Consider the following 15856-nt stretch of genomic DNA (forward strand, 5'->3'; position numbering starts at 1 on the left):
AATCTCAGTTGAGATTCTGTCGACTCTCAGTTGAGATTCTGTCGAATCTCAGTTGAGATTCTATCCAATCTCAGTTGAGATTCTGTCGAATCTCAGTTGAGGTTCTGTCGAATCTCAGTTGAGGTTCTGTCGAATCTCAGTTGAGGTTCTGTCGAATCTCAGTTGAGATTCTGTCGAATTTCAGTTGAGATTCTGTCGAATCTCAGTTGAGATTCTGTCGAATCTCAGTTGAGATTCTGTCGAATCTCAGTTGAGATTCTGTCGAATCTCAGTTGAGATTCTGTCGAATCTCAGTTGAGATTCTATCGAATCTCAGTTGAGATTCTGTCGAATCTCAGTTGAGATTCTGTCGAATCTCAGTTGAGATTCTGTCGAATTTCAGTTGAGATTCTGTCGAATCTCAGTTGAGATTCTGTCGAATCTCAGTTGACATTCTGTCGAATCTCAGTTGACATTCTGTCGAATCTCAGTTGACATTCTGTCGAATCTTAGTTGACATTCTGTCGAATCTCAGTTGGGATTCTGTCGAATCTCAGTTGAGATTCTGTCGAATCACAGTTGATATTCTGTTAAATTAAGTTTTTGTCGAATCTCAGATGAAGTTCTGTTGAATCTCTTTTCTCCCAAAAAAAAAAATCAGCGAAAATCAACCAAAAGACTTTCCGCCGTTTGCACCAGACCACGTGACGCCCTCCAGGTCTCATCGCTCGATGTGAATGTCTTATCAGGCCACGGACCGAAGAAGAAAACAAACGATAAACCCAACCGGGCGCAATAAGATGCTCGAATCGTTATCATCGGTGTGCCACTCCAACAGGTGCCAAGTCGCGAGCCGAGAATGATTGAGCGGGGACCTTCCCGAACCCGCGCGTTGACCACCTTTTTATTGATTGACGTCCAACCTGCCAATCCAAGAGGGTACCTAGATTGTTTCAAGAAACTATCGAGCACTGCTCGCCGCCGTGCCGTACCGCACTGAAACAACAAAATAGCACTTGAAGTGCGGTGGCTGCCTTCCACCCATCACCGATAAATGATGATGAGTCATATATACCGCATTTAGTTCACCACTGGACTGCGAACTGCGACTTCATAAGTGCGAAAATGTAAATAAAAGTGCGCGATTGCATCAAATCAGGTTGATGTCTTCGGCGCACTATTTCTTCAATCTATGGTGAACAAGTGCTCTGAAGACACCGAGTTGATTTGATGCAATCGCGCACTTTTATCAGCGTTTTCGCACTCGTGAAAACTAGTGCGATAGTCCAGTGGTGAACTAAATGCGCTATATTTAAAGTACCGAGTGGCAACGCAACCAGTATCGGTACCAACACAAACGGCGGCGAAAATAAACTGTGAAAAGCATTGCAGCAGCAGCGCAGTACACCTGAACACAACTGGGCTCTCGTTACTTGTGTCTGTACTGGTGTGCTGCAGGGGCGCAAGACGCGAGAAGCGAGCGAGCGCACTGTTGTAGGTAATGATTGATTTTCATTGCAGGGAACCTCCTCGGTTGGAGGAAAGATCCAGTTTTCGCGTGCCACAGAAAGAAAGACCCTAGGGTCGCTTGAAGGTTGTTAGTTTAGTGGCGGCGAACTACTGGTCTGACCGCTGGAATGCAGTTTGGCACCAAAACAAGTTTCTGTTAAACGGAGAGTATGGGCCCATACGGGTTGCACTGCTGCGAGGGCTACTGTTCGTTCTACTTCGTTGGGTCGATGAGGCACACGTTGCGTAAGAACGTCGCGAGCGCGGTTCGTTAAGTCATTAACCTCGATCGATAAGTGAATTCTGGGGATACTCACCAATGAATTCGAAGGCCTCCTGGAAGTACTGCTTGATGTTCTGATGCGGGGTGTCGCTGGCGGGGATCTGCTTGTACTCCAGGCCCGGTTTCAGCAAACTGGCCGCGGGCTGTTGGCAGGTGACGTTCAGTACGCAGTTGGCTCCGACGGTGGACGGATCGATGGCGTCCCGGCCGTTGCCGAGCAGAAGATGTGGGAACACGGGCGATGCGGGATGCGATTCGATGTCTGCTTCAATGCGTGTCAATGAAAGAGAAACAGGATAGAAGGGGGAAAGTGGCATTAATTGGATCAAATTTGTATGAGTCATTGATATCGATTGGCGGTGGCAGTAGTGGGACGCGTAGATTCCGCGCTGTGCGGGTAGACAGACGGTGGCAACAAGAGTACTTGTGGCAATAAATTCCCAGCAAATTAATATAAATACTAGCCCTCCCGCAGGGCTGTGCTCTGTAGGGGTGTGTGGGAGAGCAGGCGAATGAAGGCAATATCAGAAGGCGATAACGAAATACATCAATAAAGTGTTTTCGGCTGCGGAGCGTACACAAGTGGTCCCGAATAGAAATAGACATTAGATTTTGACGTTTCATTCGAAACAATATTGATTGGAACATTAAAAATGTCAAACATTTTCAATTTGACAATTCCTGTTAACCTTGACGTAATAAAATTCATTGTTGACTGATGTTGTTTCTGTTGACATTTGAGATGATACACGGAAAAAATCTCAGATCAAAAATATTCTCATGTATATCTTGTTTAATTGTCATTTGACACTTGGTTCAAAACAAACATAAAGATAAATGCTTTAGAATTATATTTTTACTCGGGCCATCCGTTCAGAAGTTAAGAAATCGAACGACGCAATCAGCCGAGAGCGAGGGGGAGGTGGATGATTAAAACTGACGTCCGATATCCGAACGGCGCGCCCCGCATGTATGTGCGACGAGGGGTGAGTGCGAGAAATGAGTCACTGTTTGACACTTTCCCGTTGTCTCTGGGGCCACACGTCGAAGCATCAGGCAGGCAGAGGCGATAAGAGAGCGCGCAGGGTTTCAATTATGAGAAGGCGATATTTGTTATTTGTAACACGATATATCGCCTCGGTTTGGACCGTTGCTGGTGTTGAAATGCCCGTTTCGGGATCGGTAATCGAATCGATTGACGCGCTGATTTCCGCTTGAAAATGACACGTGTTCAACCTTAACAGATACAGTTGACGATCGATATGTGTAACATTCTTGATTACACCAACGAACCTAACCTCAAAATGACTGACAAGTCTCAGGTCATTTTGACAGTTGTAACATGAGCATGAAAAGGACGGCGATAAGATCGATAAAGTAGAATATTTGATCCGTAATTTTCGTGCTTGTGTGTGGTCTGTCAAAATGAGTGTCAAACATTTTCATGGCTAGCTTTGTTGGTGTAATGAAGAATTTCTTGATATCAAGTATATGAATTTTATTCACTAATTGCAACGACTGACAGACGTCAAAGTGACAGATTAATATTGGAATAATTATATACATTCCGCAGGCATCACGATGCATGCTTGGATGCCTGTCATTTTGTTTGACATAATTTTGACAGATAACCGTTCAATAGCTCCTTTCCAGACAAAGAATTTGCGCTCATCGAACGTCTACTGTAAACATACCAAAGCCTCGTCGATCAATTGGCTTCTTTAGCGGTGTTGAGATAATTCCATATTCAGAATCTGCATGCAAAACTGAGCCGAAATCCAAATTTTCATGAATTTTGGTGCCCGGGAACCTATTTTAAAATCAGTTTGAAGTTTGTATGGGAGCGATTTGTCGAATCACCCCTCGTCGCATTTTGTACTGGGCGGAGCTGTCAAGCAGTTGGCCAGCTGTCAAAAGGTGGTTTCGAAAAATCTCTTCGAAAGCGATTTTAGGTACCAAAATAAAGTTCTAAAAATCTGAAAAAAATCATGGTGGTTCAGAAAAAGGTGCTCTTTCGTATAAAATCAAAAAATCAATACATTTTTCTTAATTTAAAAACCCAATTAATAAATAACGCTTACACGAGTACCGTTTCGGGTTACTTCGATCACGATCAGCAAAAAAAAACAATCCGATGATCAGTCAAAATCCACCGATCAAAGTGCCTCAACTCGGTGCAGCCAAGTGTCACTTAAAAATGCCATCGTCAGCTGGCAGCAGCACACTGACATCATCGAGCTCCAGCACGTGTTCGGTGCCGATGTAAACCATTCATTAGAGCGACAAATTAGGAATGAATGAGTTGAACAATGATGTGACTCCTAATTAATTGAATCGTCTCTGCTTGCTCTTCGCCACTGTGTGCCAGCTCAGCAGACAGACAGATTTCGCTGCGCAATAGCTCTCTGCTGCCTAATGAACTTTTCCCACACGCTGCCTTTTATCGAACCGCTAAATGTGACTCATTTTTGTCATATTCGTTAGCTACAGATAATCAAAATATTTCGAATCAGAATGATCAACATTGATGACACTGCCTTCTGTCTGGTTGTTGCTCCGATTCGTGTTGTCATTGCTGTTGTACGTCTTCGCTTCTTATGTGTCATGTGATCTCGTTGTTTACGTTGTCACTTACGCATCTTTCAATCGCGGTTCTCGCGTCGCGCCTGTAAATTGCTACCAATTGTGCAAATTATCATACATATGAATTGCTTCTTCAAGCCCTGCGATTGGCGACTGATTGACGACAAGCTAAAAATAGTCGTACAAGCACGTGCTGTTCACCATCTTGGACACGAGAGAATCATTGTTGTCAACTAGCGAACGACAACAACAACATCATCAGTTCCATAACACGATGCGCGATGTAGGTATTATGCCATCAAAGTATGCCACTTTACCTCGTTATGACAACGAGCCCAACAAATGAGACGCTTATTTTGTCTCTAAATGGAGCTGATTTGCTGTGATTGCTTGCTTAGATGCAGCGGTGGTGCTGTTCGCCACACCGTAGCACAAGGCACAGTGCAGTGGAAGTCATTTTCGTCGCTCCGAGTAGGCGACGCTGATGGCTGTCCAAAATTCCGCCCGCGACGCTCGCGCGATGACGTTCGATGACAGATAGCAGGGGTGTGTTTGCGGAATTGTCGGCGTGCATCGCGGACAATCGAAATTCCTCAACGGACCGATCATCGCGCCCGCGCGCGCTCTCCGCTAGTGGGAGTGGAGTGTGCTTAGTGTGATCGAACTAATGTGTGAAGGAAAAAAAACGCGATCGCGGCATACTCACACACACACACACACACACACTTGAACACGCGCGCGAGAGTGTGAGACCAAAAATAACAACAAAAGCTTTTATTTTAGCGAAACAGGTTTTGTTTATTATCCAAGAAGGCGAAGCGCAACTACGATTGGCTTAACGCCACCGTGATTGACTAGTTTTTTTTTTAGGGGGACAAAAGCGTGAGTAATATTTGGAGGAATTCGTTCACCCCTCGTCACAATAGTTTTATGAATTGGAATCCGAAAGCCCAAAATCTTGCCTAATAATTCTGAGCTTTGCATTATTGCAAAATTAATAACTTAACCACAATTTAATTACGCCAAAAGTGATCGAATATGCCTTTTTTTCAAATTTTACTCGTGTTGCAGCCCTACTTATTTTGCAGCCCTACAGTGTTTTTACAATTTGTTGTTTGACAACAGCTATCGCTCGTGTTTTATTCCCGTCCCAACAGAGCTTGATTTGGCGGAAAGTTGCTTGACCGTCCTTGAAGCCGCAGCGGGACACAGCTGGGATGAATCAACCTGCTCAATCTAGAAGAAAGAAAAGTCGAAAATCTCTTTCGTCTATTTATAGTGGCGCGGCGCGGCAAAAAGAAAGGCTAAATGACGCGACGACGTGAAATAATCTCTTAATTCCGTGAGGCTAGAGAGTGCTTCAATCGGATCGTTCCGACAAGTGACGTACGATCACTTGACAGCCGCAGCGTGCTTTTTTTTAGTGTCATGGTTGATCATCAACAGGTGAAATTTGTCAAACCGCTGTTGCGAGTCGTCGCTATTTCTCGATTCCAATCGTGCGTGAGACGACAAGCGCATTCGTCATCGGTGGATGCTTTGGCTATTTGTTGGCAGGAAATGCCGCCGCGAAAGTATATGATTTCATGGCTTGCTTCGCGGTGCTGCTTTGCATATCATTAATCAAACTGTCTGCCAACACTGTTCGATTTGACAGGTCCTCAAAAATTCGATTGTCACACGCATCGTTCGAATTCGAATTCTCTCACGGTACGCAGCGAAAAGTCAGTCGTGCGCGAGCCCGATCGGTACGAGTTTATTTATTTTCGAGAATGACATCATTTTTTGCTGCGCTTGACTGCTGTTGCTTGCTCAAGCGATGAGTTCATAATATTCTTTTAGTTTGCGCATCGCCGCTGCAAAAGGATCGGCGGCGATCGGTGACATACTGCGGTCCGTTCGGCATGTAAATATTGACCGCGAAGCCGTGGGCCTGTGGACAGCCAAAGAGCCAAAGAATCGAAAATAGAACTCGCACTGTGGGTGAAATTCGGCAATTTTCCGCATTATTGACAGGCCGACGACGGATAGGCTGCGATGGCGTTGCAGGGGTGTGACAAATTGTCAATCGCAGCGCAGCGGTGCCTGAGCGCCCGAAAAATGCACGGACATTCCTCTGGTGACCAACTGGCCAACTGCGGCGAGCGAACCATTTTTCACCGCGTCGATTTTATAAACCGATCCAATTTGTTTTGATTGTCCACTTGCCGTCTGCCGCGGACTCGACTGCAGGGGTGTGCTATACTCGGCACCGTTCGAGACCGCTCTGTGTGGTAGAAGTGCATATGATTTACTAAACAGAAAGCTGAAATCAGCGGGTGCAGCGCGGCATGTCGGTGTGATCGTGCCAGGCCACTTGTTTACAACAGTCTCTGTAAAAAGCGCAAATAGATGTGATTTTTCCATCAAACCCAAGCGCACACAAATGCACGCAGATAGTGTTTACAGACTCGCTGCCGTGGCGTTTCAGCTTTGTTTTGTCCATTAGCATGCTGATTGGTTTACGTAATTCACGCGTGACGTGTGCGATCGCGACGCACGGTACATTGCGCTGTCAAAACGTGCACTTCTTCTGCGCGATGATTGACAGCAGTGCTGCCATCATCGCAAAACGTAGAGCCAATTTATGCAGCCGGCTGTGATAACCTCTAGAGGGTTATCAAAGCTGGCGATTCACATGTTTGCCGTTTTTTATTATTCACACAAGTAGGCGAGTTTTGCATGCATTGCATATGCTGTATTTACGCTTATTCAGTGTGCTCTTGGATCGCTCCTCCATCCGTTCTTTGTGTGTGCGGTTTCATTTTTTTGAATGAAACTCAATCCGATCCGATGCCGCTCTTCTCCATCGAACGATCATTCCGCCGCTGTATACCGTGTATGCCCGTAAAGCGAGAGCGATATGCGCTATGAGGGAGCTGAGCACAACAAAAAAATCCCGTCAATGTGGGAAAAACAATAAAATTTCATAATGAATAACCATGAATGAAAGTACGGTGCCGGAGTCCGGGCTGTAGCCACGTTCTCGCCGTTACATTTGTCACATGAGCGAATCGTTGCGAGGGGCTAGCGTGCGCCGCTGTAAAGCTTCCGAAGATTATACTTTACTGCGCTGACATGCATTTTACATCTGTTAACCGCGCGTTGACAAGGTAAACAAAGCGGCGGGCGAAACGGATTCGAACACACGTTCCGCTGCTGTAGTACTAGAATATGCGCTTATTGGCTTCGAAAATCATAACATCCTGGCGACGGTCGAGCGCGAACTGGATGAAAAATGCGTCGATGGCCGAAGCGCGATATTAATGCACGACATATCGCAGTAGGCTGCGACTGCAAGTGGTCGTTTGTACGGAGCAGGCCTCGCGCCTACGCATATGTCTTCTTTTTGAAGCCAGTCGTTAGCGGGTATCATGTTCGCTTCCTGTTTGTTCGAAAGAAAACCGAGAATCGTAATCGTGAAATGGACACGGTGTTCTATTTCTGTAGAACAGTAGGGGTGTCACAGAAATTCAGGGGTGTTCTTAAGGCAGGTTGTTGTGAGATAGATCTAAGTCCATCTTATCGAAAGCATAACCTACTTTGATCATTTTAAACAAACCATTTGAACATCACTAATGCTCTGTTCAAAACGCAGGCAAGGCCAAGCAACAAAATGAATCCTCCAGCGACCACCGACCGTAGAATAATCGAAAAATTGCTGACTTCCTCATTCCTGGCTCGGAACGGACTTCTACTACCAACCGACCAAACGCCATCGCGCAACGAACGGTGGACCAAACGCCGAGTTCGTTAATTGAATTAACGAGTCCGGCGGACTCTCTCTGGCTGTGTCCGGCGCGGTGCGAAGAAAACAGAGCATAGAAATGATTCTCCACTTACCGTAGGAAACGGCCGGGCTGGAACAGCTGCGTGCCAGCGGGATCCGTGTGCCGGGCGTGATCGATGAATCATCGCAGGTATCTTTGTGTCGTTTGTGCGGATTGTGAATTGCTGCGGAAATAGAAGGAAAGGGATGATAATTAGAATGATGATAAGAAAGAGAATGCGAACAAGAGGTGCTAACGCACTGCAGTGCCATCTATGTGTAAGTCTAGGGGCAAGACACTGTGCAAACGAGAGCAACTCTGTAAATTTTTGAGTTACTCTTTTTATCAATGATCGACGAAATTGGTCGAAAGACATCCCCAAAACTCCAATTTTCATTCAGCACACGCAACACTTTGCAGTTTGACATTGGTGCCAGATCACACTTTGGAAGAAATGGGAGAAATTCTGAGGAACAGTGAGGAATTCTGAACAACATCTCCAGCACCGAATTCCTCCCGTTAGATCTGTCCTGCCTCTAGGTGTAAGTACAACAACAAACCTAAAATAAAAGTAATCTAGTTTTCAACGAGCACTTTCGTTCGCTCTCAGTCCAGTTATAGTGCAATACTTTCACTAATTGGGCTTCGAGAGTCTTCAGCTGTCAAATAATCTCGAACAATAGAAATTCAGGGCTGCCATCGCACACGGTGTCAGATACAAATGGGATTTTCCATTGGAGTGGAGCGATTTTGCTGCCGTTGGATTATTAACTCCTGGCCCAAGTTTTGTCGTTCTAAGCTAAAAGTTTCTTATTTTCATGCTTTCACAGCATACAACGTTAAACTCAATGTTTTCTTTATATTCTCAGGTTGAGTGACTTTTTCCACAAATGCGAATTCTGCGCACGATCCGGCAATCCAGGAAGCGAATTCCCAACGCAAAAGAAACGAACAACTCCAGAGAGTGGAGGTAGATACTTTAGCGTGGTGATCTCAGTGGCAGGCGCAGCGCAGCAATCTGTACAACCTCAGCTCCCAGCGCGTTTCCTTGGTGACAGCGCTTTGTTTACTTTTTGCCCGAAACCTGCTGGCTGCGCTGCTGCTGATTCATGTGTTGATAAAAACAGCCTCCTCGATCATCGTTGATCGCACGGGCGGCGCGGGGCACACCTGCGAAGACCGGGGCAGGCGCAGGGGTCGGGTGGCGGCACCGAGCCGAGAGTGGAATTCAGCTCGTTGGAGTTGTTCCGTGGGCTTCGCAGCGAGCGAGAAACTTGTTTTGTTACGTGCTCTGGTGGCTCCAGCTCCAGCGGCTGTGAAGAAATCCAAACTGGTGGCGGCGGCAACCAGCCAGCCAGCCAGCCACGAAACAAACTTGGAAAGGTCGTACTTCTTTTTTCTCTTGTCTGTGTTTTATGTTGGTGTTGCTGACGAGGAGGCAGGCTTTGCTGGCTCTTCGGCTTGCTTGGATTGTTGCGCTGCACTTCGCCGTGCCGTCGTAGCTCTATTGTGGCACGGAGTGAGGATGGCGGGGCAAAACGGATTGGTATTTTTGCCTGTTGCTTCGACGTTGCGCACCTTGCAATCGAACTGTGAGCACAGCGGGATGTTGGGAGTCTTTTTTGCTTGGCAGAAGAAAATGGCTGCCACTTGTAATCGTAGCAAGCCGAGACTTCCTGCTTTGCGCAGGTGGATGATTACTGGAAAGTGGATTGTTTGGCGAAACGCACCACCTAAACAAACTGCTGGATACTCGTTGCGAACAAAGTCATCAAACGAAGCGGCGCCTTAAATCTTAAAATAGTAGCCGCGCAGAACGCATTACAGAAACAGACATTGTTTACAGCAGCACGTCCGCGGTGCGAATTTACGACCTACGCGGCTCTGCGCCCGAATGAGTCACTTGCTCAAGTCAATCTACAATCTCCAAGGGGTGTTCTTCGTCGGCCAACAGAAATTAATGTTTTATGGCATCATTTCAGCTCTCATCATTAGAAAATCGAGCGTAAATCAGCGTGATTTATGTGTGAGCGTGCACGGTTGAAGAGTTCGGGAAATGGTTCGGCGGTCATTTTTAGCCGTTTTTCTCTCGCACTGCCAGGCCTGCTTAGCATCGTTTCGAGAAATCCAACGGATCAGCAAAAGCGCAATCGATATACCGCGATCCGAGGTGCTGGTATGTTTCCCTTCACTCGCGAGGTCGCTCCGCTCTGCTCAGCGGCAGCGGCACCGAGCAAGCAACATGCGAAGGAGTTTAAAACATAAAGAGCCGTACACGCAACGCAACGCAACTCGGCAAGGCCGTCTTCGTCGTGTCCAGCAGGTTCGTTCCACTGACTTCAACGGCGGCGCGGCAGTGGCGCGGTATGTAATACGAACCGGCAGCGCAATACATAGCTAGCGTCCTTCGCCGTCCGTCCATCCGTCCGTTCGTCCATAGCCTACTACAATTAAAAATAAACTTCTTATAAACATTTATACTCTCGTTTCGCCGTTTCGCCACCTTGGTCACAGTGGAAAAAGCGAAGAGGGCGATCGTCGCGGCGGTCTGGCACTGCTCTCCGATGGCTATGACTCAGATGTTTATAGGAGATTTAATTTAAAAATAATAAATCCATTTCGGATCAACCGTACGAGCGCGCGGGGCGGCTCGTCCATCGTCATCGTCTTGGTTGGTTGGTAACTCGACGTTCGGTTGATCTTCTTTTTGATCTTCCGTTTAGCGTGCGTGCAGCAAGCAGCACATCAGACGAGACGGCCGGACGGACGGATCGACCAGCAGCATTGGCAGACCCCCAGGCTTTGCAATCGTCTAGTAGGCCAAGCCGAGCGCGGAGGGAAACTGACGGACGGACGGCACAGAAGGCGGTGGATTATTTTCATTTTCTTTCCTGCTTTGAGGTTTGCTGTTTCTTCGTCATGTCTTTCTCTCTTTCGCAGCATCTCCGTTCGTTCGGTTTGTGGTTGTTGGTATTGCTGTTTTCTCAAACATATTTTGAAACACATTCAACAGGCCCTGTTTGCGTGCTCCGCTACAGCATTGCTGCAGAGTGTTCAGTTGGTTGAACCGTCGTCGTCATCAGAGCTATGGATGACTCATTCGGCGCAGATTTTCCTGGGCTGGCTGTGCGAAGGGAAGTGTGAATGAGGGAACTCCCGGGTGTCTGCGTTACGAAGGCATGCGGACGTGTACGCAAATGAAGAGACGTGTGGATGGTCGAAATTTTCCCTTTTGGTATGGGCCCAGAAGTGTCAGTAGGAATGCAGATGACGTTTCTGTTGGTGAGGCTAGTTGCCTTTGTTTACAAAAGCATGACAATCCGACATAAAAATGACGGAAACTACCATTGGAAACAATAGTTTTATATGAAAAGAACGTCAAATCGTCTTCGATTCGATCCAAACAATGTTGACGTTCGCAAAATGTTTTGCTCGGGTCGTCCACAGCCAGAACTGGCCCAGTTTCCATCGAAATCTTCTCGGAAGGGTCTAATGCAAACGACGGCGCTACTTTGTTTACAGTGGTTCTACCAGCGAAATGAAATCGGTTCCCCGAAAAAACCGTGGCTTGTGTTAAGCATAACAGTAGGGCTGTGATTTGAAAACTTAATACAGCCCTGCAACCTAAGAAAAGCAAGTTTTGCATGAAAATAAGATCAGAAAAGTTTGCGTTGCAGGAGTAGATACATTATGAACAGAACGATTTTCTTACCAAGCTTTTGTTTACATTATTATCTTCAAGTGAGCAAGTTGTACGAAATTGAGTTTCGTGCAACAAGGCCTAGAGAAGGCGCAAGTGTGAACTGTCAAATCGAAAGGAAAACGATGCGCCCCCCACATGAATTCAAGTGATCATTGAAGGCGTGATCGCTGGAAATTTCATCATTTTGTCTGTATGGAAAATATCAAACTAGTATCTGACTTTAAACTTTAATTTTTTGATAATTAATCAACAGTCAAACAACATAATCAAGAAGTGATATGTATAGTTTGGCATTCGATGGTTCTACTAGATTCTAAACAAAGGATACTTTAGTAAACAACCTACGGACAAGAAAAGCCGCAACACTCCGTACGGGAATCGCTCCCAAATCCAGCAGAGATTCGAGTAATCGGTCGTATTCATCACTGCCGAGCGATGCAGAAAATTCCCGGTTTTCTCGTTTATAGTTGCCACCAGCGCACGGATTCCCGGAATCCCTGCCACTGATCGCTGGCTGACTGGATTATGTTGAACCGCAGCAGCAGACGGGTGAATCACTCGGGTTCGGGTTGCTTTGATCGTGTACACAGCGCAGCGAACAGTTCAGTGACTGATGCTTGGCTTCACGGGAAACATCATTAGCTTAAGCAACTCACTGCAGCCTATCATCCAGCTGTTTACGAGTACCTACTACTCGGCGTCTAACAACTACAGCGCCTGCTTGGATGATCTTGGCGGCCCGAAGGCAGTTTATGGACAAACAGTTTTTTCCGAGCACTGTTTACCGACGATGACGCGGCGACCACGACGCGATGACCACAGCAAAGTTTCAGGTGATGATGTCACTTGCTGGTGCGGATATACTAGTGAGTAGTAAATACTGCAAAGGGACGTTTGAAGAACTGCGACGGCGCGTTGTTCCAGGAATCGGCCGTAATTATGCATATATTCAACTGGTAAAACAGGATGTATATCGTGTGCGGCGCGATAAGAATGTCAACAATGGCGACAGTGAGCAGGAAGGAAAGTGGACTAGCTGTTTAGTGGAGTAAGTCAAGATTCTACGAACGGTATTAGGTCACGGATGGGAAGATTGTTATCTGAAGTTGATACAGAATCTTGTCTTCTTGGAATTTGCCGTCAGTTTGACATTGGAGACACCGCTTATCTGATAGTTTGAATCAAAACAATCTGTTAAAGATCTTTCAAGAACTTGATGAAGTTGTTTTCCGTGTACCACACGGAATGCACAAGAATTCCAAAACACTCATTTTTCGTCCTTCGCGAGATTCAACCGAACTGCAGGGTTGCTTCGATTGTTTGATCGACCTACCGAAAGCCATGATGCTGATCGCCGAAGATCGCGAGGAAGTTGTCCTCGTCTGGAGAGAGCAGGTTGTTGGAATCCGTGTTGCGTAGGTGTAGGCAGCAGCAGCAGATCTTACACACGTATGATGAACACAGACAGTCAGACAGACAGTCGGACACGGCCGGAGGCGACGGCGACGACGACGGACACTTGTCGTTGGTGTTTTGGTTGGGGCGAGACTAATGGTCCCGCCGCGCGCGCGGAAGCTGTGAGAGACCGTTTGGCTCGGGCCGCCCAAAGGGATCTACGTCGCGTCGTCGTGCTCGAACGAGATTCTAATTATAAAGTGCAGTTGTTATAAATCGGTTCCGATGGAGGAGAAGGAGGAGGAAGCGTGGAGCGAAGTGGGATCGAGGGGGCGGAAGGTCCGATGACCAATAGCGCGAGGGAAGACAGCTCATTGCGGAGGTATGTGGTCTAGTTTCGGTGCCCACCACCTCGTTGTTGTTACGCTCGACGACTCGAAAGGATCAAAAATAGAACAGTCGCGGAGGTGTGATGTACTCCACTGCGCAACCTTACGTCTCCGAGGTGCGTTAGAGTGGTCCAAAAGGGGTGAAATCAAGCATTCCAAGCCTTGATGTTGTTTTGTTTGGTTACTCTTTGAATGAAGAATCTCTAGGCGACCTTTCAAACAAGGAAGGTAATTCGTTTGGAATCAAGGTCTCCAAAAACAAGACATTTTGATCAAATCGACGAAAGGTCACCACCAATACCTAGGTTATCTTGTAACGGCTTAGGAGTGATTCAGGAAAACTGGAACCTTACAAATGCGTAATGAAATGTCTTTGTTTCTTCTTCAAAACCTTAAAATCCTGTCAGTTTGTGAGGATGATGTCTTGGACAAAGTTCTGCAGTTTCAGAATAAGCATGGACCACCCTAGAGGTGCGTATCAAACGCGCAGAGGACTTTGGTACTTACCGAGCTTGGTGGCGGGCATGAGTCGCAATCCTAGGCAGGTCGATTCGCGCTTTATTCTCATCTTGGTTGTGGACGTTGTCACAGCTCCGGTTGTCACCACCGGCGGTGATTTGACGGTGCTGCTGCTGCTAGTGCTGCTGCCGGTGGAGCTCGAAGCGACTGCCCGTGACGATGACGGATGGGAGATAATTTTGACAGGTGACAATGGTTACACCCCTGACAGCTAACGTTTGTTGTGTTACCACCCCTCGAAGAAGTAGTAGGCTTTGACGGATGGTTTAAGTGGAAAACTATTTTGCGCGCGCGTTTTCGTCCCTGTTGATGTGTACACCCCTGCTTTATTTAGAAATGATCTCACCAGCGATCGGGACCTGATGAAATCTTCGTGTTTTACCCTTCTCTCGCTCTTGCTCGATATCTTGTTTTTCTCAATCACTGGTTTCTTCGCTCTTGGCAGTTGTAATTAAAATATTGTAATGCACACAAATCGGGTTAATACACATATGAATCACTTGTACTTGCTCGACATTATGCAAGAGATTTACTACACAACGGTCGGCCGATTAAGTATAATTTATTTTCTTTGAGTTTACCTTCTTGTGAGTACACTCCACAACTTGATACTCTCTCACTCGCGCACTGTGCAGTATCAAAGCTGAAGCCCAATTTATTCGCACTTGTTACACTCAATATTGACTCGGCTCGTATCTTTGCACAGCCTTTTACGTTGGATTCGTTTAAAAAAAACGGCACTTTATTTGTGTGTGTAAAAGTGTTGGTCACCGAAGTAAAAGCACTTGATTTCACTTTGTATCACTTGTTTCTGGTTTTGTTGTTTTCTGTTACAGCTAAATCCTTGTTGTGAAGCTAATCCGCATCATTTGGGTCCAGAATCGCACGTTTGTAGAGTTGATCGACCAGCCAAATGAAGAAACTCGTCGATCAAAGGAACCGGATGCGATAGCGATACGCGCGAACTGGTCGTGATAAGTCGTATAACTGACGAGATATGACGACGAATGCGGATTATTAAACAGGAATCGCCTGGAACGTGTGGCACGGGTAGATGTTCCTTCAGGAGCGCGCAAAAGGATGCAGTCCTTCGTTTGTTCGTACCAGTGAACGGAATTACACGCGCGTGCTGTTCAACCGACCACAGAAATACGAATGACGACTGATGACGGCCGACTGCAGGGTCGGGTTGTGCTCGCCAGTAACCACATTCCTCGCCAGGGCTGCACCAATACAGTGCTGCCGGTTCGATAACACCAATACAACCCTGCAGCGCGGTGACGTCACACGGAAATGAGTCGTCTTGCCAGCAGATTTGGTTGCAAAGGTGTTTGGCGACAGTTGCACGTGTCTCCAGATTCGACGAGTGTGTGAGATACATGAGTTATTCGCACAGGGTGAGCTGGCATTTTCGGCGATTTATCGAACCAAAACTGGAAGATTCTTGATTGTTTTAGATTGGTTTGCGAGCATGATTGTTTCATTACCTGACACATAAGTTTGATGTGATAATTGATTACACCACCCTGTACTGTTCAGACAAGTTCATCGAACGTTAACACAATGGGGTCGATGCGATATGCGCTCAAGCAACGATGGATGTTTTTATTTGACAATTGACAGATATTGGTAAGGTTAAAAAAATGACAGATAATACATACTTACCTGTTTTACATGATTCCTTTCC

At 46.5% G+C, this 15856-nt stretch overlaps 1 protein-coding gene across 2 annotated transcripts in view; it reads right to left on the minus strand.

The window, feature by feature from the left end:
• LOC109416369 (tyrosine-protein phosphatase vhp-1) overlaps positions 1–15632 on the minus strand; it is a 32047-nt gene extending 16415 nt beyond the window's left edge. Inside the window, exons 1-3 of one of the 2 annotated variants that reach the window (XM_029874295.2) lie at positions 14158–15632; positions 8237–8347; positions 1806–2033 (exon numbers count right to left, since the gene is read on the minus strand). In XM_029874295.2, the coding sequence (XP_029730155.2) occupies positions 1806–2033; positions 8237–8347; positions 14158–14218 (400 nt within the window). In that variant the 5' untranslated portion in view covers positions 14219–15632. Of the gene's footprint in view, positions 1–1805; positions 2034–8236; positions 8348–13199; positions 14002–14157 lie in introns of those variants that run through there. The other variant, XM_062847069.1, reaches the window with a different exon arrangement.
• Positions 15633–15856: the final 224 nt, after the last annotated feature.

The sequence above is a fragment of the Aedes albopictus genome, chromosome 1 (assembly GCF_035046485.1).
Source record: "Aedes albopictus strain Foshan chromosome 1, AalbF5, whole genome shotgun sequence".
Taxonomy (NCBI): Eukaryota; Metazoa; Arthropoda; class Insecta; order Diptera; family Culicidae; genus Aedes; species Aedes albopictus.